The following is a 24,541-nucleotide window of genomic DNA, read 5'->3' as shown; positions in this document are numbered from 1 at the left end:
CTTGATTTGTGACTTTTGTAAGTGTAAAGGTCATAGCAAGGAGTATTGCTACAAGATAGTAGGGTATCCACCTGACTTCAAGTCAAAAAGGAAGCCACAAGGAAATGCATCAGATGGTACTCCTGATCAGGTTCACTTCTCCTATGGTATGAATACAAATGTGCAGGTACCAGGATGGGGAAGAAAAACTGATAGCTCTCAGAGTGATCATGGTGTAATAGGTCCTTCCAATTCTTCTAAGTTGCTGAGTCAAGCTGAACAGGATGTGAAGCAGTTGTTGAAGGGTTGCACTTTCACAAAGGATCAATATGATCACATTCTCAAAGGTTTGCAGCACAAGACAGACATTGCCTCATTGGATTGTAATGCTACACCTGCTGCTGCTCATACTGCAGGTAAATCATTACATGTTCCTGATATTAACAGAGTGTGGATTGTAGATACTGGTGCTACTAACCATATGGTATCTGATTTAGATATGTTTATCAAAGGCACTGTTTCGAAGTTGGAAGTTCCTAAGGTTGTGTACTTACCTAATGGAGATAGTACTCATGTGACACATGTAGGCTCATGTGCATTAGGAGATAATGGTATTATTTCCAATGTGTTGTATCTACCTGACTTCCAATACAATTTGCTGTCTGTCAGCAAATTAACAAAGGAGCTAGACTGCTCAGTTACTTTCTTCCCTAACTGCTGTGTTTTCCAGGAGCTTTACAGTGGAAAGGTGAAGCAAATTGGTGAAGAAACAGGTTGTCTGTATACTCAGAAGCATGTCAGTAATCAAAGAGATATAGCTTTAAGTGTGTCTCAAGTTTCTACAGATATGGAGTTGTGGCATCAACGGCTAGGACATGTCTCTTCTGGTGTTCTTGCTAGAATGTTTTCTATGAATAAAGAAAGTCAGTGTAAGGTGTCTAAGTGTTTAGTTTGTCCTTATGCTAAGCAAACTAGACTTAGTTTTCCTACTAGCAGTATCAAGAGTTGTGACTGTTTTGAGTTGATTCATGTAGACCTTTGGGGTCCATATAATACAACTACTTTTGATGGAAACAAGTAGTTTCTTACTATAGTGGATGACTTCTCAAGAATGACTTGGTTGTTTCTTCTTAAACATAAATATGATGTTTGTGCTTCCTTACAATTGTTTGTACAATATGTTCATAATCAATTTGCCAGACTGTTAAGACAATAAGGTCTGATAATGGCACTGAGTTTGTCAACTCTACTTGTGCAAGCATGTTTCAAAGGTTAGGTATTATACATCAGAGATCTTGTCCATATACACCCCAGCAGAATGGGGTGGCTGAAAGAAAACACAGGCATCTTCTTGAAGTTACAAGAGCAATCAGATTTCAACCAAAGATTTCTATCAAGTACTGGGGGCATTGTGTATTAGCAGCAGCCTACATTATCAATAGACTTCCTAGCAGTGTACTTGATTTTCAAACTCCCTACGAGAGATTATATGGTAGCAAACCATTACTGTCTCATTTTAAGACTATTGGTTGTTTATGCTTTGCCAAAAGTCTTACTGAACATGATAAACTAATGCCTATAGCCAGGTCTGCTATTCATATGGGATATTTAGCAACACAAAAAGGGTACATTCTTCTGGATCTTACCACCAAAGTCTTTTTTGTAAGCAGAGATGTTATATTTAGAGAGGACATGTTTCCCTTTGCATCTGATAAGCATTCTGGAAGATACCAGCTATTCATAGATATATTCCAAGACAGTTCAGCTGTCAATTTTCAAGAGTTGTCTGAACCAGTTTATGTATCTTGTAATCCTGAGCATGAAGTAACTGAACCTGACCTTGCAAATCAGGAGTTTGAACAATTTGGAGATTCAGAACCTATTCAGCATATGCCTGAGAATTCAGTTGATAACTTGACTGCAGTTTGTGATCCTTTAGCAGAACCAAGATCAGGTAGTTCTTCTTCTGGTAATGACACTCTTATGAATTCTAGTCAAGAGGGTCAACTGGTTGTTGTATCACCTGAGATCAGAAGGTCCACTAGAACTAAGCAGTCTCCTGCTTGGCTGACTGATTTTGTTACACACAAGGCAGTGAAGTATCCTCTGGGAAATTATGTGAGCTATAACCATCTCTCCTCCTCTTATCAGTGTTATATTGCTGCTTCTTCCTCACTGAAGGAACCTACTACATATTCTGAAGCTGTGACAGATCAAAGGTGGATAGATGCTATGCAGTTGGAAATTTAGGCATTAGAAAGCAACAATACATGGGTGGTTACTGATCTTCCCCAAGGAAAGAAACCTATAGGTTGCAGATGGGTGTATAAGATTAAGTATAAAGCTACTGGTGAAATTGAGAGGTTCAAGGCAAGGTTGGTGGCTAAAGGCTACAGTCAACAAGAAGGAATAGATTACAAGGAGACTTTCTCCCCTGTGGTTAAGATGGTCACAGTGAGATCTATAGTCTCTCTTGCAGCATCTCAAAAATGGCATGTTCATCAGATGGATGTCTTTAATGCTTTTCTTCATGGCGATTTAGAGGATGAAATTTATATGCAGCTCCCTCAAGGTTTTGTCAGTCAAGGGGAGAAGGTTTGTAGACTGACTAAGTCCTTATATGGTCTCAAACAAGCACCAAGACAATGGAATCACAAGCTAACTGAAGCTCTTCTTGCCCTCAAATTCAGACAGAGTCAGTATGACTATTCTTTGTTCATTCGAGATTCAGAGGCTGGTATGGTCATTGTACTTGTGTATGTAGATGATATGTTGATTACTGGAAGCAAGCCTTACAGAAGTGTTTCAAAATGAAGGACCTAGGTGAACTAAAGTATTTTCTGGGTATTGAGTTCGCTAGGACAGAACAAGGCATACTTATGCATCAAAGAAAGTATATCTTGGAGCTTATAGCTGAAGTAGGAATGTCAGCAGCAAAGCCTGCAGCAACTCCTATTGATGTTAATATCAAGTTAACATCAAAACAGTATGATGAGCAAATAAGGGACAAGAAGAATTCTGAAGATCAGCTGGTGGATCCAACATCATATCAAAAGCTAATTGGGAAATTGTTGTATCTTAATATGACAAGACCAGATATATCGTTTAGCACTCAGACTCTAAGTCAGTTCCTACAGCAGCCAAAGAAGTCACATATGGATGCAGCTTTAAGGGTGGTGAGATATCTCAAGAAACAGCCTGGACAGGGTCTGCTATTAACTAGTTCTTCAAATGAATTGGTTACTGCATGTTGTGATGCAGACTGGGCCTCTTGTCCACTTACCAAGAGGTCTGTTACAGGCTACATGATCAAGATAGGCAACTCTTTAGTGTCATGGAAAGCAAAGAAGCAAACCACAGTCTCCAAAAGTTCAGCTGAAGCTGAGTACAGAAGTCTTTCATCAACTGTATCAGAATTAGTATGGTTACTTGGGATGTTAAAGGAAGTAGGAATTGAAGTGCAGTTGCCAATACAAGTATACAGTGACAGTAAAGCAGCAATACAAATAGCTGCAAATCCAGTCTATCATGAGAGGACAAAACATATAGAGATTGACTGTCACTTCATAAGGGAAATGATACAACAAGGTTCAATCAAAGTGAATTATATCCCAACAAAAGAACAACCAGCAGATATTTTGACAAAGGGGCTGTCCAGAAGTCAACATGATTATTTGTTATCCAAGCTAGGAGTGTTGAACATTTTTGCTCCTCCTAGCTTGAAGGGGAGTAATGAGACTTCATCAAAATAGTTGGTTGTTAAGTAGTTAAGAGGTGGTTAGGATGATTAAGGGTAGTATAGTCTTTTCTCTTAAAGTTGTTATAACTAATCCTTTCAATAGTTAGTTACATAAACAACTATAAATACATGTTCATGTAATTGTACAAGTTAGCCTTTTGAGCTCATAAATGGATTTCTTCTTTCTTCTCTTCTAGCAGCTTCTAGTAGCTTCTGTAAATCGTGTCTACGTTCAATAGGCATTCATTCTCAATCTTACTAAGAGTTGTACAAGTCCAACAATTAAGGGGCAAGTTTGGGAGTTTCACCCACAGTACTGGAATAGTGCACAACATATCCTCCTTGAAATAAACTCAGACGTCCATGACTTGATGATAAACAAAGTGTTGAGCTTGTACTACCAGCTCCAACCCCAGTGGTTAGTTGAATACACCCAACAATCTCAGAGTAATGGTGTTGATTCGATTCACCATTAATTCAGGCCATGACTCCCCAATATCTGGTTCGCCAATTGCATCCCCTTATTGCTTTTGTACACTAGTATTTATTTCCCCCATTGTCTTCCTTATGTCACTGCTCTTAGTCGTAATCTTCCTCGCATGGCCGACAACTGCAAACAAAAGAAATGTTTTTTTATGAACTGGCCGGGTATGTATTCTTCAATTACAACTAAATCTTTCTGCCAAAATTCAATTTGAAACAAAAAAAAAAAACTAAGAATCAGATAGTGAAATTTGATCTATTTGCAATTTCATATTTTGAAATTCCTAAAAAAATAATAACAATTGAAGCCATTAGAGAGTGATCAATTTTTACGGTATAGAATAAAGATAGAAATATAATTTTCTAATATTTTTTCAGTTCTATATTTTTTTATATAATTATAATAATAAGGGGTGATTATATATTAAAATATGAGTGAATCAAAATTTTATCCAATCTTTGATTAAACGGGTAAAAAAGAAGTATTATTTTATTTGAAGGGTGAAACACACGCACAATCTTTGAGAACACAATTGTTGTCAAAATGATATATTTATTAGGATTGAAATTGATTTTATAGGATAGGCTATTGACTCTTATTCAAGTGCTTTTATAAATTGTTGACACTTCGATGTCCATTGATTATTACTCCCTCTGTTTCTAATTACTTGTCTATTTTTTTTTTATAGTTATCCATAATTATTTGTTCATTTTGACAAATCATGAAAGAATAAATTATTTTTTACCTATTATATATACCCTTAATTAAGTGACTAATTACTTTGAAAAATGCAGAACTTTTCATCCACTTCATAATTAATAGGGGTAAAATGATAAACTCACTATGTCATTAATTGATTTCTTAATAGGTGTGTCAATTCAAAAGTGAACAAGTAATTAGGGACAGAGGAGTATATCCTAAAGTTGAAGAAGGTTTCAAATATTTTGGTTTTTGGTTAAAAATACTATGTTTATGCAGAAGACTAATCCAAAGTGAATAGAATCAAAATTGAGAAGAAAAAATATAGTAGTATCATTTGACATCAGACATAATGCTTTCCTATAAATATGATTTTTTTTTTACGAAGTCGTGAATGTATTTCACACGTTAAAAGAAATAATTGCGGGGTTGAATCATTCGATCATCTAATTTACAAATTATATAGATAATATATATTTTATACTAAATATACATAATATACATATTTATAAATAATACATACACTAATAATGTATAGTTCAATCATGTTGATAAACTGGTTGGCATATCGATATATATTGGAAACTATCCCAAAAATTATTAATTAACTCAAGTTACATTAGTTTTATTCACCTACATAAAATAAGAGGAAAAAAATAATAAAGAAACAATATTTGAATACCTACATATATTTTTACTCTATCATCGTTTTTAATAATTGAGACTTTCTTCGGACATCCTTAGGAGTATTCCCGTCATTTCGCCTTAGGCTTCCTTAGGACATTCAAAGGTTATGTGTGTTGCCATATGTTTCATACTTCTATCTACAGCCACCACGTGTTGTATCTTTCTTGTTCTACAGTTGTTGTTCTGCAAAGTTTCTCTCAATTTTCTAGGGAAAACAACAAATTCAATGTTCAGAAAGTCGCTCCTCCGATCAAAGAAATGTATGGCTCCTATCTCTGCTTTGTTCATTTTGTGTGTTAGGTTTCCCCCTTTCAATCCAAAGTTTCCTCGAGATTTAGAGGACCCCAGGGTAGGCAAAAGTAAGAAAGAAAGACTAAATGGGTGTTTGGATTGACTTATTTTTAGTGACTTTTGACTTTAAGTTATTTTTTGATTTTGGAAGTGTTTGGATAACATAAAATCGTTTAAAAGAATTTTATTAAAGCTGAAAAAATACAAAAAAAAAAAAAAGGGGGGGTCAAAACCCGACTTTCTTTGTTAAGAAGTATTTCTCAAGAAAAGCTAATGGTTAAGCACTTAAGCTTATTTATCATATATCTTTTAAAATAAAATAGATCTCTATATGGCTACATGATTAGTGCCATATTTTAAAATAACTATACTATTGAGGTATTCACTTTTCGATGGTTGACATGCTCAAAACAAACATATACATTGAGTTCACGCTAACATTATTTGTGTTGTTTAATCTAATATAAGGCTTAAGTCATCTGCGACCCCTTAAAGTTGTCCGCATAATTCACTTAGATACCTCAACTAGAGCTAGTACCTATTGAACACTTTTATCTATTCAAAACTTGTTCCTATTAGACATTTTTCGATAATGAGTAAAAAAACAAAGTGTGTGTAATACACTTGCAGTGATGTGGTAAAATGACAAACTACAAGATAACATGTGGCGTTGGGCCCAACAATTATAGAAAAAAAGAATTTTATGTTAAAAAGAATGAAAATCATTTCAAATATATTTTCCATCTATTTTTTTTATAAAAATAAATAAATGAGAAGCTCAACCCTACCCCAGCCCCCTTTCTTTTTCATCTTCTTTCTAGCAAGATTTTCTTTCTCAAACGATAAAATTCAATTTCTTCCGTTGAAATTTTCTTAGTGATCTTCTAATTGTGCGATTGCACGGACACCACCCATCTAGTATTAAAAATGAGAATGAGAGGAGCTTCGGATCAAGAGGTTACTTTGGTAATTATGAAATTTTTGTGCCAATTAAATTTCTCTCCTTGGTGTTAACCTGCAACTTCCTTTTTTTTTTGTGTGTTTTCATGGATGGCCACGTGGGCTCTTATCATAAATTTCTTTAGTTGGAAATTCTGTTCATTTTGGTAACTAATTTTAATACTTGCTTTGTTTTAATTTACTTTGGCTTCTATATTAAAAATAGATATTTCTATCTGTTTTAAAATTTGATTACTATTGTTTTATATAATTACTTAACACTAAAAATAGCATGAGGTTAAAAATTAATAAAATTATCTTGATTTAAAGACAAACGAAATAATATATATATATTATTTGAAAATTACGTTTAAAGTACTGTAAAAATCACAATAATTAACAACTTAAAATATTTTTAGAAAACATATTAGAAAATTTGGTTAACTCTCAAAATTTTACAAGTGCCGCATAAATTGAGACAAAGAAAATAACATATACTATTTGAGAATTGTTTCAAAGTTACAATAAATCATAATAATTAACAAGTTAAAATGTCCAAAGATTATATAAAAATTGTGTTCACTCGGCTATATATTTGTGTCACATAAATTGAGATAAATAAAATAACATATATTGGACTTATACTCGCACGAGTTACTGTATCTAGTTCTACTATATTATAAAAGAGAGTTTAGGCCCAAGTATAATATATAATATCCAAGATTGGACTTTCTTGAATATTATATATTATATTTATTATATAGTAGAACTTGGGCATAACCTCCATATATATATATCTCACAAATGGAAAAGTCTCAATCAAGGAAGCAACATATATCATTTACAAATGACTTAAAAAGCTTTAAAATATTTAAAAGCTATATAATAAAATAGGTTGACTCTCAGAATTCTATCAGGCTCACATATATTGGGACAGAAAAAATAACACATATCATTTTAATATTACCAAAAAAGTATTATAAATAATAATAATTAACAACTTAAAATATCTGAAAGACATTTTAAAAGGGTTAATTTTGTAATTTTATCCATATCACATAAATTAGGACAAAGTGACCAGTAATGTACATTATTTCAAAGTTACATAAAAATATTATAAATCACAATAATTAATAACTTCAAACATTTTTTAAAAAACTATGAAAATTTGGATGACTCTCCAAATTTCATTTGTGTCACATAAATTGAGACAACAAAAATAACATATATTGGGTCCATTTTAATTTATTTGTCTTATTTTTTTATATTTAAAAATTGCGTAAAAATACTATAAATCATAATAATTGACAACATAAAATATGTTTTGAAAAAAAATACAAAAAATTCCACTGAATCTTGAAGTGGATCTATCGTAAAAATACTATAAATCATGATAATTGACAACATAAAATATTTCAAAAATGTTGTATGTGGGTAGTCTTTTTATGCCTTAAATAGCATCAAAGAGAGTACAAGTTTGTGATAAAAAAAAACTTATTCCTTTATCCACGTAAACAATCGCTTCAAAAACTCAATTATTAGCCCCAAAATATACCATTTATATTATTGGGTCTATGCATAGCACGGACAACATCATCTAGTAGTACACAAAATAAGAGAGAGAAAATAACGAAACAATATTTGAACGGTGGAAGAGTAATACAACGTAACATCTAAAATAACCACTTGTCGATAAACTCAAATACAATCCACGTACTAGCTCTTGATCATTCTGTTAAGTTTAATTCTTTGCTTACTTGGACTTTTTTTATTTTTATTAAAATTAAGATGTCTAATTATAATATTAAACTGATATACTTAGATTGAACATCGAATAATTTAGATTAACTATTTATTTTTTAACAACTGAATGTGTGTAATTTATTTTTATCTAAGAATTAGTAAATAAAATTTTAAATAATATTAATTTAAAATATAATAAAAATTAGGGAAACTTTCAAAAATTGAATATAATTTGAGCTAAATTAGATATATATAACTATAGTTTGTTAGTTACGAATTATAGCTACATGTTAGGGGAGGAGAGAGGCGAGCGAGACTAGGAGAAGGAGGAAAGAAGGGAGCGAGATCTGGGAGAGAGAGGAGAGAGGTGAGAGAAGTTGAATACATATTGTATTTGTTGTATTAGGTTGTATCATGAATATAATTGATACAACTGCTTTGTATCAAAGTGAATACAATTGTATTCATTTTAGGAGGATAGAGGCGAGCGAGATCGATAGAGGGAGGAGAGCAAGATTGAGAGAGGAAGGAGAGAGGCGAGCGAGATCGAGAGAGGAAAGAGAGAGACATGCGAGATTGAGAGAGAAAGGGGAGATGCGAGCGAGACCGAGAGAGGGAAGAGAGAGACGAACGAGATTGAGAGAAGAAGATGAATACATGTTATATTCATTGTATCACGAATACAATTGTTACGAAATACATAATACAAATACAAATATAATTGTCTGAATACAATTGATTTGTATCATATATCGAATATAATTGTATCAATTGTATTAACGAACACAATTTGTGTCGACGAATACAATTGGCAGAACACAAATTGTCATAATACAATTGATACACAATACACATGTAGTTGATACAAAATACATACATAGTTGATATGAAATGCAAATACATTTGATACATAATATAAAATACAAGATACAATCTTCATATTTATATGAAATGTGTTTTGGGCTGGAGAGAGAGAAGAGAAATAAATTTGCTATAAAACCCTACATATGACTATAAATTGTAATTTTTAAATTATAGTGATTTATCGTAGATACATATCACATATTTGCCTTGTTCTGTAATTTTCTCATAAAATTATAAGTGATGATCATAATTTTATATGATTTTGTAGTTTTGTTTGATAAAACATGTTCATAAGCTAGCAAATAGTGATAGTTATTAGTGGTGACACTTTTAATATAGTGGTTTGTGGTGATTGTGGTTGGTAGTAATGTGGAGGTTTTAGTCCATAGTTATATCTGGTTGATGGTCGTAAAAATAGTTGGTAGTTATGATAGCTATTGATTATTCATCTATTGGTGACTGATAGGGTTGTAAGTAAGTCAACAATGGTGGTTATGTGATTTGACGTGATGTATAAAGTATAATAATTTCAGAGATATAATATAAGTCTATTTTATCTTACGTTTGGTTGGAGGTATTAGATAGTTCTCAAATTATTTATCTCATTATTTATATTTTAATGATATAATAAATTATCTCATATACATAATAAAATAATTAATCTCGAAATAACTTGTTTCCAACCAAAATGACCCTAGTAGTTGTGGCGGTTGTTTTCTCTATTGGGTGATTGTAATTGAAGGAAGTATTGGTAAATAAAAGACCACATTCACATGCATGAGTAAACTCCATTTCAATAATATTAAGACTTACAAAATCTTGATGACGATTAAAACCTTGTATATAATTTAGATATTTTAAATCTATTATAAATACATTAATAATTATAAAATAAATAAGATAATTGTGTTCAATAAAGTAAATCTGAATAATTTAAGATTAAAATCTTTATTAAGTGAAAACCAATAGAATCTCAGTACAATTTTTAATATATACAAAATTAAGCTTTTAAAACAACAAACACATAAAAATAAACATAAACAATTTATTGTCACTTCTAAAGGGCATCTCCAATCCAAACACTAAATTTTACATTAAATTTGGTGTCAGCACTATTTTTGGTGTAATCAACTCCAACCCACTACACCAAATTTTACACCAAAAAAGAATATTTTTCTCTCTTTTCATTATTATATTATTATTTCTTATTTCATTTATATTTTCTTATTTCATAAAACAAATTCTTTCTAAAACATTCACCATATATAATTCATATTATTCCGTTTATAATCGTTTAATATAAAATTATTTTGTACCATAATTTTTTAAATAATATGAATTGCTAGCAAATATTATACATTATACATAATAATGGATAATACAAATAAAAGTGAAATCATTAATGAAATACAACTAAATAAACATTACATAATTGAAAAAAATATTTTAAATTCTACATAAATATTAAACTTTCAAGATCACTACGGTGCTCCCATAAATGCTCTATTAATGCATTACATAGTTCAAAATGAGCTTCTTTGTCCTTTATTTTTTTTATATCGAGCTAGAAATTGTTGAAATTGATAATTTTCATCTATTGCCATTTCTATGGTCGGAGTTGGACCTTCCGACGCATCTTGAATCGGTGCATTAAGATCACGCTCATCCTCAATTATCATGTTGTGCATTATAATACATGAAGTTAATATATCATGTAGCACTTCTTTTTTAAATTACTATTTATTTTATATTTCAATTTTGATGTATGTCAATTACTACTTTGTTGAATGTTTATTATTTTCGGTTATTTTTTAAGTACATTGTATTATTTGTTTAAAATTTTATATGTTTGCATTTTTTATTTTTGCGAAGGTTAATTGTAATTTATAGTAGAATTAACATAAATTTAATTTTTTTAAAAAGTCATATATAAAAAATTAATTTATAAAAAAGCTAAATTTTATATCTAAAATTAATATTATAAAATAATTACATAAAAAATAATTAAATATACAAGAGATTTAATTAAAACATACAATTTATATAATGTTTAATTAAAAGTTTGTACAATGAAATAATATTAAAATATTCAAAAAGTAAATTGGTGTTATGAATAGTATTGCACCAAATTTGATGTAACACTATTCACACACCAAATTTGGTGTAAAAATTGATGTGAATTGGAGCTCAAAACACCAAATTTTACACCAAATATAGAATTTGATGTTGAGTTGGAGATGGTCTAAAGAAAAAAAAAAATCAACTATGCAAAAACAAGAAACACATGTTGTTAATGACTATTGTACCAAAATTTTACAGTACATTATTTTATTGTTCTACAAACTTTTATGTCATTATCAATTTTTTATTTTTTTATTTTTAAAAAAAAAAGAAACCTAAAATTCCTTGATAGTTAAAGCTAAGTAATGCCCAAGCTGGTTAGGGCACAAAGCTTAACAAACAACACCTGCTGATTTGGTGGCCCAAAAGTGTAGATGCAACTTTCCAAATTTTATTCATAATAAATAAATGGAATTTAATTGAATATACATACACTAAAAATAGTATTTCAATAATTGTAGTAATTATTTGAAATTTAAATACGGTCTCAATTTTAATTTTGTCCGATTAGATTCGAATTATGAGAGTCAAATTAAATTAATATTTTGAATGAATTTTATATAATTATTTTAAAAAATAAAATTTATATATTCAAATATTATACTATAAATATTATTAATAGAAAATATTTTTTTAATTAGAATTCAATCGAGAGAAATGAGAATAGAGAATAATACACACTACTAATTGTAGTACTTATTTGAATTTAAATACTCTCATAGTTTATAATAGGAAAGTGTTAAAAGAAAGTTCAAATCACCCAGGAAAAATAATATGAGCTAATAGAAAAGAATTAAAATAAAATAAAAATAAATTGAGAGGAAGTAATTAGATTGCATCATCTTTTTTTGGAAAATTAATTAGATTAGATCATCATAGCACAAATATTCACATCCCCATTTTTTCAGTTGGAGATTGAAAAATCTGAAAAAAAAAACACACACACAAAAATAGAAAAAAAAAGAAAAAGATCAATAAAAAGCAAAAAAAAAAAAAAAAAAAAAACATATCTTCCTTTCCCTATTATTTTTGCAGAACAACATATACATAAACACCAAAAAAGTTCCCTGCATCTTCAAATACGTCAATGGCAATTCCTCCATTTTTCTTTGAATTCTGATTTTCTCACACACAGACACACACTCAAACTTCAATCTCTGTTACCCATTTTCAGGAATTACACTTCCCATATCTAGTTTTTTTTTTTTTTTTTTTAATTTTTTTTTTTTTGCTTATCTGGATTTTCAAGATCCTGGTAATCTTCTAGAAATGAAACTTTCCATCTTTATTACATAGAAAGAAGAAGAAGCTTCTGGGTTTTTTGTTTTGGTTTTTTAGGTTTTTTTTTTAATAAAGAACAAGTTTTTATTTGGGGTTTCTTTATCTAATCCATTTCCATTTGAATCGCTTGATCAAGAAGTGTTATCGCAGCTTTCTTTTTTTCTTACCCTTTTAAGGTTTCCCTTTACCCCTTTTCATTTTCAATTATTTGGGGGTCGAAAAATGTTCTTTTTTTTGTTTTAGATGAAGTATTAGATTCTGTTGGTATTCAAGTTTACTTGTTTTGGCTATCCTGGTTAGTGGAGTTATTAGTTTAGCAGAAAGGTTGATAGATAGATATTGGATTTGAAAAAAAGGTGAAATTTTTAAGTTTTTTTAGTGGGTTAAACCAAGTAGTGGTGTATGGGAGAACATGAGGGATGGGCAGAGCCAAGTGGGCTATTGCCGAACGGGCTATTGCCCAATGCAGAACCAATGATCCGAGTCCTTGACTTGGAAAGATGGTCGAGGGCTGAGGAAAGGACTGATGAGTTAATTGTCTGTATTCAGCCTAATCGGCCATCTGAGGAGAGGAGAAATGCTGTTGCTGATTACGTCCAGCGGCTCATTATGAAATGCTTCCCTTGTCAGGTTATCTTGAAATTTTGTATTGGTGGTTGTGTTGCTGTATTCTTGATAGCAATAGCTGTTTAGAAGTTTCATATGCAATATTTGGCTGATCATTGTGATATGACCTAGATTTCTCAAGAAATGTAAAAAATTGAATTCTCAATGACTTTTGTGCTTCAGTATACATTGGTTGAGACTATGCCAAGATAAAACTGTTTTAACTTTTGTAATGACTTAATATCTTGTTCAAATTATAGAGCGGATTGGTCTGCTTTGCTTAGCAAATTATGCTGTCTGAAACTGGTAGAATAAATAAGCGTTATGTTAAGTGTTAACTGGGAGAGTAAATACAGGATTTCAGTGGATTTGGGGATGCTTCATTTTCCTTTTTTTTTATCTTAAGAGTTAAGGAAGTTGAATAGATATAAGAATAATAGCTCATTGATGAAGCTGAATGAGTTCTGAAGTGGGAGATGGAAATGTATGTAGTGGAGTTGGTTGAAAAGAAGTGCTAAGTGGACTGCTGGTTTGGAGTGGTTAAAGATGTAGCAATGCAATAAAAAACATGGAATAATCATTAACGATTGACAGAGTATAGTATGACAAACATGGTTGTATCTCATTGACGAAGGAAAGTGATTATCTTAATGGTGATAAAGTGAATCTTTAGCATTAGTGTTTATGATGCAGTTGACTGTCATTCATTCTGGTTGTACTCTTTCCTTGTAAAAAAAAGTCTAAAGAGTTGCCATGCAGTACTTAGTCCTCTTACTTTTATTACTGAAAGGAAAGATAATATACAGGCATTCTGTTGTGGCTTGCTATATGAGACTTTTTGCTGCTAATTTGTTTTTTTGATCACCTTACACTTTCCAGGTTTTCACTTTTGGTTCAGTACCCTTGAAGACTTACCTTCCTGATGGTGACATTGATTTAACTGCCTTCAGTAATAATCAAACTTTGAAAGATACATGGGCTTATCAGGTTAGGGATATGTTAGAGGAGGAGGAGAAAAATGAAAATGCTGAATTTCGTGTCAAGGAGGTTCAATACATTCAAGCTGAAGTATGTCTTCTACACAACCTCCGTTTAATTTAGAATTTGCATTTAATGTGCTTTTAGTTTTGTTGCCGAGGATCTATCAGAAACAACCTCTCTACCTTCACAATATAGGGCAAGGCTGCATACACCCCACCTTCCCCAGACCCCACTTGTAGGATTACACTAGGTATGTTGTTGTTGTTCTGCTCTTAGTTTTCTTGCATCAGTGCATAGTAGGAAAAAACAGGTGATGTATATAGGGTTTCTTTTCTGCAGTGATCGGAATTACATCATGGTGACAGTGTTAAAGTGTGTTAGAGAGCTCTGTTCAGGTTTCGTCCAGTTTTGAGAACAATAGATGGGTGAAAATAGTTTCTTTTGTTGTTTATATTGGACCTGAATGGTATCTGCATTCTTTGGGCCTTAAAGGAATATCATAAAGAAAATGAAGTCTTCTATGATATCTATATATTCTCATTTTTTTCTGACCTTTGAGAATAAAAGCTAATGTCATGCTGAAAGAATTTCCTTTTTCTCTTATCAATTTGTTAACAGAAAGTCAAAGAATTGATTGCATTGTTCATATATCGTTCTTTCACGTGATGATTTGTTATCATGTTAAACTTACCATTCATCAAGATCCTAGGTCACACTATGAAGGTTTGGGAGAGGGGACTGGAGTTGAGGGTGAGGAAGATCGTGACTATTTCTGAGAACCAATTCGGATTTATGCCAGGTTGCTCGACCACAGTAGCCATTCATCTCGTAAGGAGACTGGTGGAGCAGTATAAGGAGAGGAAAGATTTACATGGTGTTCATCGCCCTAGAAAAGGCTTATGACAAAGTCCCTAGGGAGGTTCTATGGAGGTGCTTGGAGGGAGAGGGAGAGGTAGACGAAAGAAGTATTTAGGAGAAGTGATTAGACAGTACATGACGCAGTTGTAGCTAATTGATGACATGACCTTAGATAGGAAGGTGTGAAGGATACGAATAAGGGTAGAAGGTTAGTAGGTAGGAGTGCATCCATACTAGTAGGTAGGAGTGCATTGTCTTGTTGCCCTTACTAGTAGTTGTAGTATTACACTTGTAGTTTCTTGTTCTTCGATTCCTGTTAATATTTGTTGTTTCGTGTAGTTAAATTATGATATTATTTAGTTGTAGTACTCTGTTCTTTTTATTACCATCTATTGTCTCTTGTACTTCCATTATGCCTTTTTCTAGACCCTTTTTGTTTTATGCTGAGGGTCTGTCGGAGACAACCTCTCTACTTCACCTTTGAGCAGAGGCAAGGTCTGCGTACACTCTACCCTCCCCAAACCCCACTTGATTTTTTCAATAAAAAAATCCTTCTCAATTTTAATTATTAATAATAATTATAACAACAATTATGAGTATATGTAAACCCCCAAGATAAATTTGTGGGACTACACTAGGTATGTTGTTGTACCATTCATCAAGACATATGCATTGGTCAAATGTCTTGTCTGTGACTCTCTTTAGATCTCATATGTTAATAGTTGTAAATTTAGTGAAACATTTTACTCTTGCATTTATTTAAGACTCATCTGTGTTGCCTGATTGCTAATTAGCATGGCATATGTATCGCTTGATTGAGGTTTTCAGTATCAAGAGCAGGAAATTGAAAACTTGTATTCCTTCATCGGCTTAGTGCATTGCTTTAAGAATGATGAGAGATGACTCAGAAAAAAGAATGATGAAAGATCTCAGTTGTGATGCTGTTATAGTGTTATTTATGTAAGCATTGGTGTAAGGGCATCTTATGTACCCCCTTGTTCTGTTTGTTAGTCTGTTTGTTTGTCTAGCGCTGTCAATGGGATCTTCTTGAGCTAGCTGGAGGGCTTCTGTATCCTGCAGTTACTGTATCCTACTGGTGTGGATCTTTCCAATTGGGGTCTTTGAGTGTAATTTAGTTTTTCAGCTTCATATTTTTGGTAACACCTGGCACTATATATGCTATTTCTTGCGCCTTGGGGACTTTGTCATGGAAATGGCATAGGTTTCTGTGATGTTTTTGCAAGTTTCGAGTTATTTCCCTCAATCTACACTTTTACCTGTCGAGGATTTATCAGAAACAACCTCTACCCCAGAAAAGTAGGGGTAAGGTCTGCGTACATCCTACCCTCCCAGATCCTTGTGGGATTACACTGGATAAGTAGTTGTACTTAACACTTTTTCCGGGGATTGAACTTGGTTAATGAGTATATTATAGTGTTAAGGAAGAGGCTTTTTTTATTTGAGTTATTGCAATGTCATTTGGATTAGTAGCTAATATTTTAAAATGAACAATCAATCATTTATTTATATTGTTGTCTTATTATGATACTTAGGGGTCGTTTGGTTTGAAAATGAGTTATGTTGGGATAAGTTATGTTGGGATTATGGGATAAGTTGTGTTGGGATTATTTTTTATTGAGTGTTTGGTTTGTTGTATTCAAAATAATAAATTTTAAGAACAATTTATTTGTTTACAAAAATGCCCTTCATTAATGTAAAAATTGATATAACAAAAGGGTTGAAAGAGACATTTTTGTCATTTACCTATTTTATCCCGGGATAAGTTATCCCGGGATTACTATACCACCCAAAGAGAGGGATAACTTATCCCGGTACTAATTATTAATCCCGGGATAAGTTATCCCGAACTTGCCAACCAAACAACAAAATAAGCGGTACTATAATTTAATCCCGGGACTATATGGTATTATCCCTCACACCAAACGACCCCTTAGAGTAGCCAATTGCTGCTTAAGTTTGGTTGTTATACTTCACATTTCTTCATTTGTATTCCTTTGCACCATAACCGTTTATATTCTTTATTTTTGTGTGGACTCACCTTTCATTGTTCTCTTCCCCTTTTCTATTGCAGGTGAAGTTAATAAAATGTTTAGTTGAGAATATAGTGGTTGACATATCTTTCAATCAGCTAGGGGGTTTGTGTACCCTTTGCTTCCTTGAGGAGGTATGTAGTTTCTTCTTCCGTTGTGAAAAACCTGATATTTGATTCATAACATTAATATACCATTTTATTTTCAGTTTCCAAAAAAAAAAACAAGGGAAATGAAATCTTTACGTTGTTCATCTTTTGCAGGTCGATCATCTGATAAACCAGAATCATTTATTTAAGCGCAGCATTATTTTGATTAAGGCGTGGTGTTATTACGAGAGCCGTTTACTGGGTGCTCATCACGGTCTTATTTCAACATATGCTTTGGAGACCTTAGTTCTTTACATATTTCACATGTTCAACAATTCGTTTGCTGGGCCGCTTGAGGTTACTAAGTTTTAATTTTTGCTTTTTTCTCTTTCTATTTTCTTTTATTTTGAGGTGTTCTTAGTGCTGCATTCATCATCTGTAAACTTTAAGGTTTTGTATTTATTACTTCATTCTCAAAAAATGTTTTGTATTTATACCTGCAGGTTCTGTATCGCTTCTTGGAGTTCTTCAGCAACTTTGACTGGGACAGCTTTTGTGTTAGCTTGTGGGGACCTGTGCCAATTAGTTCGCTTCCTGATGTCACTGGTAAAGATATGCAGAGAGTCACTTTTTGTTCAGTTTCTCAACTTTTTTGTGAGTTTATTTGTTAGCTTAAGTGTAGTTGGAACATGCAGCGGAACCTCCTCGAAAGGATAGTGGCGAATTACTCCTCAGCAAATTGTTTCTTGACGCCTGTAGCTCTGTATATGCTGTTTTCCCTGCTGGCCAGGAAAACCAAGGACAACCATTTATGTCTAAGCATTTTAATGTGATTGATCCTTTACGAGTAAACAACAACCTTGGCCGCAGTGTGAGTAAAGGTACTCGAGCTTTGAAAGTTTTTAATGACATCCCTTGTTGTTCAAAGTAGTTTCCATAGTTATATTTTTATTTAGGCATATCACCTATGGGGTCTTAGCTTGTGAAGATTTACTTGAATTTAGTTGCAATTCAGTTTTTCTCTTGATTTCACTTTTCTTGGTTTATTAAAACTCATTTCTATCAAACCAATCCAAAAGAATTATAATCTATTTGTCTTTGGTGTATTTAATTGGAAGGTTTGCAAGCAGGGCATTGTACGGGGTTCCTTTCTCTTTCAATCTGATGTTAGTGAAATTTATGTTCTGTGGTCAGTTGTAGATATTTATGTTTATGTATTGTTCTTTTTGCTGTTTACTCCTGTCAGTTTTGGTTACTGATGAATAGCTAAGAGATGCATTGAGAAGCTTCTTTATTTTTGTTTTGGGTGGGGTAGGGTGGGTTGGGTGTTGGAAATCAATTTTCTTCCACTCCCTTTGTTACTCTCTTTCAATGATTTTTGTTTAAATGTTTCATGCATCTATTGATACTATTTCCTTATGAGTTTTGGTATGCTCCATGTTATGCAATGTAATTCTTTTGAACAAGATGTGAGTCTTGGGTAGTTTGAAGGTTTTTATTTTAAATTTCTGTGTAGATCCCTAGAAAAATGTTTGCTGGTGCCTTTGAAGAGCAAAGAGTTAAAATTTTATTTCTTTTGCCTTATCTATTGCTTGATGTCTTAGGCAAACTTCTATTGACTAATTATGACACTACTCACTTAATTCTAAAAGACCCACTTGTATGGTTCTTAGTACTTTGCACCGAAATGGGGTTCTGGCATGAATTCTTTTGCTGCTTCATGTGGATATGATTTGTGTTGTTGACAGGTAACTTCTATAGGATACGAAGTGCATTTGGATTTGGTGCCAAACGACTGGCAAGATTACTGGACTGCCCCGAAGAAAATGTCATTCATGAAGTAAATCAGTTCTTTATGAATACATGGGACAGGCATGGCAGTGGTCAAAGGCCGGATGCACCTGGGGCTGAGTTGTGCCCGAGATTGGCATCACTGGATGACCTACCTGACTCCGAGTACTTGAGGGTCAACTCTGGTGAGAAAAAGGTGAATGAAAAATCTTCTGGTCATGATGTTGAGGTGGAAGGAACTGGATCACGGATTGTTTCCTCTCAACATGGTAATCATTTAGCTGGAAGCTTCTCTAGAATGAATGATTCAGCTCAATCCTCTTATACCGAGAGCCAAAAGAGTTATGGAAATTTGAGCACCTCAAGGGGGGAATCTGATCAAATGAAAAAGGAGGTCACTTCCTCTCAGGTTGTACGCTCTGAGAAAAGTCAGAGAAATTTGAGATCTGATCAAACAGTGAATGACACACAGGGTAAGTTTGTTTTTTCTAGAACACGGTCTAGTCCTGAACTGACTGACACATATGGTGAAGTTACTTCTCAAGGAAAGCATGGCAATACTCCAGAGACTGCAAAAATGCAACCGACTCCATTGAGGCAGGATGGCAGGAACTGGAGGAAGAATCAAGGATCTGAAAATTTAGCAAGTCAGAGTGGTCGATCTCTAAACAATGATGCATCATCTATCAGACATTTTCCATCTCATCAAAGTCTTGATGCCGTCGCTGACTCAAACAGTAGATCAAATAGCTTTAACCAAGATGCAGGTTTAGATGCTCTGAATGAAGAGTTTTCATTCACTGGTGGTACACAGGGGATGCATCAGGATGAGCAAGATCTTGTGAACCTGATGGCATCGACTTCACTCCATAGTTTTAATGGCCAAGTTCATTTGCCATTTAATTGGGCTTCAGCCCAACTGCCTTTCCCTATCTCACCTTCCGTTCTGGCTTCAATGGGATATAATCAACGAACTTTTCCGGGATTAGTTTCAGCTAATTTTCCTGTTGATCCTGCATTTTCCAATATGCAATTTCCTCATGGTATGATTTCGCCCCACTTAAATCATTACATCCCAGGTCTTGGGTTGACTCCATCTTCTGAAGATACAATTGACCAGAATAGTGAAAACTTTAGTTCTATGGACATGAACTCAGGTGAGGTGATCAAAGACATCTGGCATGAGCCAGATGCAGGCTCCACCGTTGAATTTGACCCAGAAAATGGAAATTATGAAGCACCTCAATGTGATGATAAGCCACATGCAGTCCAGTCAGGTTTTGATTTTGTTCCTTCCTCTTGGGTGAGTAGCTCTAGTACTAGAGCTCAGCAGAAGCATACAAAGGAAAAACGTGGGCCAACCAAGGAAGAACATTCTGATGATATTCACTTTCAGGATAACAGAATGAGGGATGCTTATGCTGAAGAAAGATTGGCAAGTTCAAGGTTCTCAACCACTGCTCACAGTAGTTCTGTGAGAAGCAAAACCTCTTCTGAGAGTTCTTGGGATGGTTCTTCTTCTAAAAGTACAAAGTCAACAAGGGGAAGACGGGGAAATAAAACAGGTGCTGCAGAGCCAACTACTGGTTATGGAAAAGGTAAGATGATGTCTGACCATATCTCTAACCATGCTGAGGAGGATGATCAGGATTGGAACTCAGTGTCAACCCTGGGTACTGAAATGGCTGAGGGGAGCCAAGTACCTCAATCAATTATTTCCATGCACATTGCAAGGCATCATCTGCCTGAATACGAAGGTGCTCAGACAAGTGGGTCCGACTCAATAATGCCCATTGCACCAATGCTCATAGGGCCTGGTTCTCGGCAAAGAATGACTGATAATTCTGGGGTTTTTGCATTTTATCCCACCGGACCACCAGTTCCCTTTCTTACAATGCTCCCAGTATATCCTGATGCATCAACCAGCCACTTTGGAAGAGAAGAATGCTTTGATAATCGTGATTTAGGCCACAACCTTGATCTGTCTGAGGGTCTTGATCACACTGAAAATCTGAATACTTCCCATGCTATTAGAGGAGCTACTTCCATAGAAGCATCTGGTGGACACAAGTCTGATATACTTAACAGTGACTTTGCTAGTCATTGGCAAAATTTACAATATGGACGGTTTTGCCAAAATCCAAGGCAACCTGGGCCTCTTGTTTATCCTTCTCCTGTTATGGTACCACCTGCATACTTACAGGGTCGTTTCCCGTGGGATGGTCCTGGAAGACCGTCGTCAGCCAACATGAACCTTTTTACTCAGCTGATGAACTATGGTCCTCGTGTATTACCCATTTCACCGCTACAGTCTGTTTCAAATAGACCTCCCAATATGTTTCAACATTATGTGGATGACATACCGAGATATCGTAGCGGGACAGGAACATATTTGCCAAATCCAGTAAGAAAGTTGCTAAAAAAAAAACCTATTTATGATTGATATTGTTCTATTCCTTGGTATGTTTGGTCCTAGAAGTGTGGTTGGAGAGAGGTACATGCTATATTATTATATGAAATGCATGCAGAATACGTGCACAGTTTTGTCTTCACTTGTCTATTAACCTTTTTTCTTCTTCAGATCCCCAAGAGTGACTATTGGATCAATAAAAGCATCTCAATGTTTCACTAGTTGCTTTTCAAACAATAATTTTACATTACTACAAAGAGATGCTTATATTACTGGTGGGATGTGGATATTATGCTTGTCCTGAGTTTACTTAATTTTTTTAAAAAAGAGCCATGCTTGTTCCGAGTATTAAGACAGTATTTTTTTGTAAGTGGAAAACCTCACTCCGCTTTGGTTTATCATGTCTTTCAATTGATACTGAGGGTTTCAATGAGCATTTGCCTACTCTATGTCCATGAAGCTCAGATACATCACCCTGGTCTGGTCTTCCTAGTTGGTGAAACTAGATTTCATGTCTATTCACAGTGCTTACTCTTGTGTTTTGCCGTATAAAATCATGTTTACTTAGATGTATGGTACTGTCGTTTCTAGTGGATATTTTACCTTTTGCGATTTGATTGTTTCTTCAGAAGGCTTCAGTCAGGGATCGACATGCTCCTGGTACAAGAAGGGGGAGTTACAACCATGACAGAAACGATAATTATGGTGACAGAGAGGGGAACTGGAATGCAAATTCAAAATCCCGTGCTGGTGGTCGCAACTACAACCGCAGCCAATCTGAGAAAGTAAACTCAAGATTGGATCGTCCAGTGTCCAGTGAGAGCCGAACTGACAGATCATGGAGCTCCTCTCATAGACACGACTCCTTCCCTTCATATCAGTCCCAAAATGGTCCATTGCATGCAAACTCAAGCCCAAGTGTCCCTCCCAATATGGTGTATGGCATGTATCCTTTATCATCAATGAACCCTAGTGCAGCGTCTTCAAATGGACCTGGTGGCCCTCCAGTTGTAATGTTCTATCCATACGACCATAATTCTACTTATAATAATTCACATGGAGAACAGCTTGAGTTTGGGTCTATGGGTCCAGTAGGCCTCTCGGGTACAAATGAACAAGCCCAGCCAGGTGATGGAAGTCGACCAAAGGGAGCAATTGAAGAACAGAGATTTCATGCAGTCTCTGGGCAACGGTCTTCCCCTGATCAACCATCTTCACCTCATTATCAAAGGTAATATTTTAGTTGGTTCTAAAGATACATCAAACTTGTTATTTGGAGAAGTTCATTAGAATCAATATTATTTTACTTGTGTTTAGCTGATTTTTGCTTGTTATATTTATGTCAAGTCTGCTTCCACTCATGCCTTGACATCTAGTTTCTCTACCTTGTTTTTCTGGGATCATTGACTATGAGAAGTTTTGGCAAAAGATGCCTATGATGAACATAGTATCAGTAGGTCCTGCCAACAAGACACTTAACAATTGCAGTTTGAACACAGAATAGAAGCTGAAGCACTTATGAAATACTTGTTTGAGATTCATTATAACAAAACTTGTTTTGGTTTGTTCAAATGGTAGATTAGTGGAGAAGACCTCACTCTTGGGTTTAGTAGCCATGTCAAGTAAAGTTAAATCTCGGAGATTGTATATATTTCCTCTGTATAGTTGCTTTTATCTTTTTCAAAGACCCATATATGAATTAGATCAAATAAATGAAGGCTGTAGGGAGTACGTTGTATTTCTAGTGTAGAATGATGCTCTGGCAAATAGGAGTACTTTTAATTCACTGCCTATTTCTTTATTCTTTCATGGTGAAACATTTTTTAAGTTTGTCAATGCATCACACATCTCAGCAGTTGAGGATTTAATTTTCTCGAAAAAAATGTCATTTGAAATTCATCCCTTGAATATTATTAAGCAGAAAGAAGACTGAGAAGTGGTGATGCACGAAACAGTGGCGAGGCCTGGCGTCTTACTCATCATTCTTATCCTCATGTTGGAATTGGGCTTTCGCGCACTAGCTTTTCAATTTTTGCTAGTAAATTGAGGCCTGGTGTCTTACTCACATCTTGATTGCCTATATTCAACGGAAGATGTGAAGTCATGATTTAGCGGAAGCTTCCCTCTTCAACGACGTCAAAGGTGAAATGTCATGTAGATTATTGACATATTGTAACCTCAGTGAATTTAGTTGTTCAACTTGTTATATTAGTTTTACCATTGGAAATCATTTCCCAGGGAATGTACAAGAATTTTGTTTTACAGATGACTCTGTAGTAGCTTTTGTTCACTCAGGATTTCAACAGTGTAGTGGTATATGATTACCATGGTGAATTTAATAGACAAAAGATTAGAATTCATTTCAATCATAATTTCTCTTTTGTGATAAGTACTCAGAGTTGAAGTACTATTTACAGTTGCTACTACACCAGGAAGTTTCCTTTGATACCTGCAATGCCTTTGTTAATATTTTTTCAAAAAAAAATATCACATTTACGAAGGGTGTGGCTCAGTGGTCAATGAAGTGAGAGAAGAACGTGAGCTCTCATGTTAAAATCTCACAGAGACAAAAACACTAGGTAATGTTTTATCGTCATGTCTAAGGCTCGAATTGAGTAGTAAAACTATTTGTGAAGTCTTTATTGAAAAGCTTCTATAGCTACTCTTTTAGGCCAGTTTCCCATGTAAAAATGTGAAGTTTGATATTAATATTTTTCAAATCTAAGTTCTATAAATTTTTATTCAATTTTGGTGATTCTTTTGTTTTATTAAAATTTGGGTAGTAAGTTTCAAAGAGGAAAGAGAAAAGTTTTGATGTAGAATAAGAAAAGGTTAGATTAAAAGTGCACTTAACTTGTAAGAGAACTTGGCCGAATGGTCGATTTAAATAGTAATTGGAATTTAGATTTTTTTTAGATAAAGAGTTAT

The 24,541-nt window shown here is 33.9% G+C and overlaps 1 protein-coding gene across 2 annotated transcripts; it reads left to right on the top strand.

Moving 5' to 3' along the window:
- Positions 1 to 12,578: 12,578 nt before the first annotated feature.
- LOC125864317 (uncharacterized) lies at positions 12,579 to 23,979 on the top strand. 2 transcript variants are annotated; one of them, XM_049544240.1, is made up of 9 exons: positions 12,579 to 13,457; positions 14,313 to 14,501; positions 17,365 to 17,457; positions 17,587 to 17,769; positions 17,916 to 18,018; positions 18,108 to 18,293; positions 19,161 to 21,607; positions 22,246 to 22,844; positions 23,535 to 23,979. In XM_049544240.1, exons 1-9 carry the CDS (start codon positions 13,230 to 13,232, stop codon positions 23,554 to 23,556), a joined length of 4,050 nt encoding a protein of 1,349 aa, XP_049400197.1. In that variant the 5' UTR covers positions 12,579 to 13,229; the 3' UTR covers positions 23,557 to 23,979. The 2 variants fall into 2 exon arrangements, with proteins under 2 accessions (XP_049400197.1, XP_049400196.1); XM_049544239.1 differs by having other exon boundaries at positions 12,580 to 13,457; positions 22,243 to 22,844.
- Positions 23,980 to 24,541: the final 562 nt, after the last annotated feature.

Source organism: Solanum stenotomum, chromosome 5, assembly GCF_019186545.1.
Source record: "Solanum stenotomum isolate F172 chromosome 5, ASM1918654v1, whole genome shotgun sequence".
Lineage (NCBI taxonomy): Eukaryota > Viridiplantae > Streptophyta > Magnoliopsida > Solanales > Solanaceae > Solanum > Solanum stenotomum.
Note: the sequence above shows the minus strand (reverse complement) of the source record. Positions and strands in the feature narration are given on the sequence as shown.

What these genes read in the sequence shown, in the direction of transcription:
- LOC125864317 (XM_049544239.1), top strand. Translation starts at nt 13,230, where the DNA reads ATGGGAGAACATGAGGGATGGGCAGAGCCAAGTGGGCTATTGCCGAAC. An exon ending in TGGCCGCAGTGTGAGTAAAG is followed by an intron (nt 18,294 to 19,160) that starts GTACTCGAGCTT and finishes TGTTGTTGACAG; the next exon opens with GTAACTTCTATAGGATACGA. An exon ending in GAACATATTTGCCAAATCCA is followed by an intron (nt 21,608 to 22,242) that starts GTAAGAAAGTTG and finishes TTGTTTCTTCAG; the next exon opens with AAGGCTTCAGTCAGGGATCG.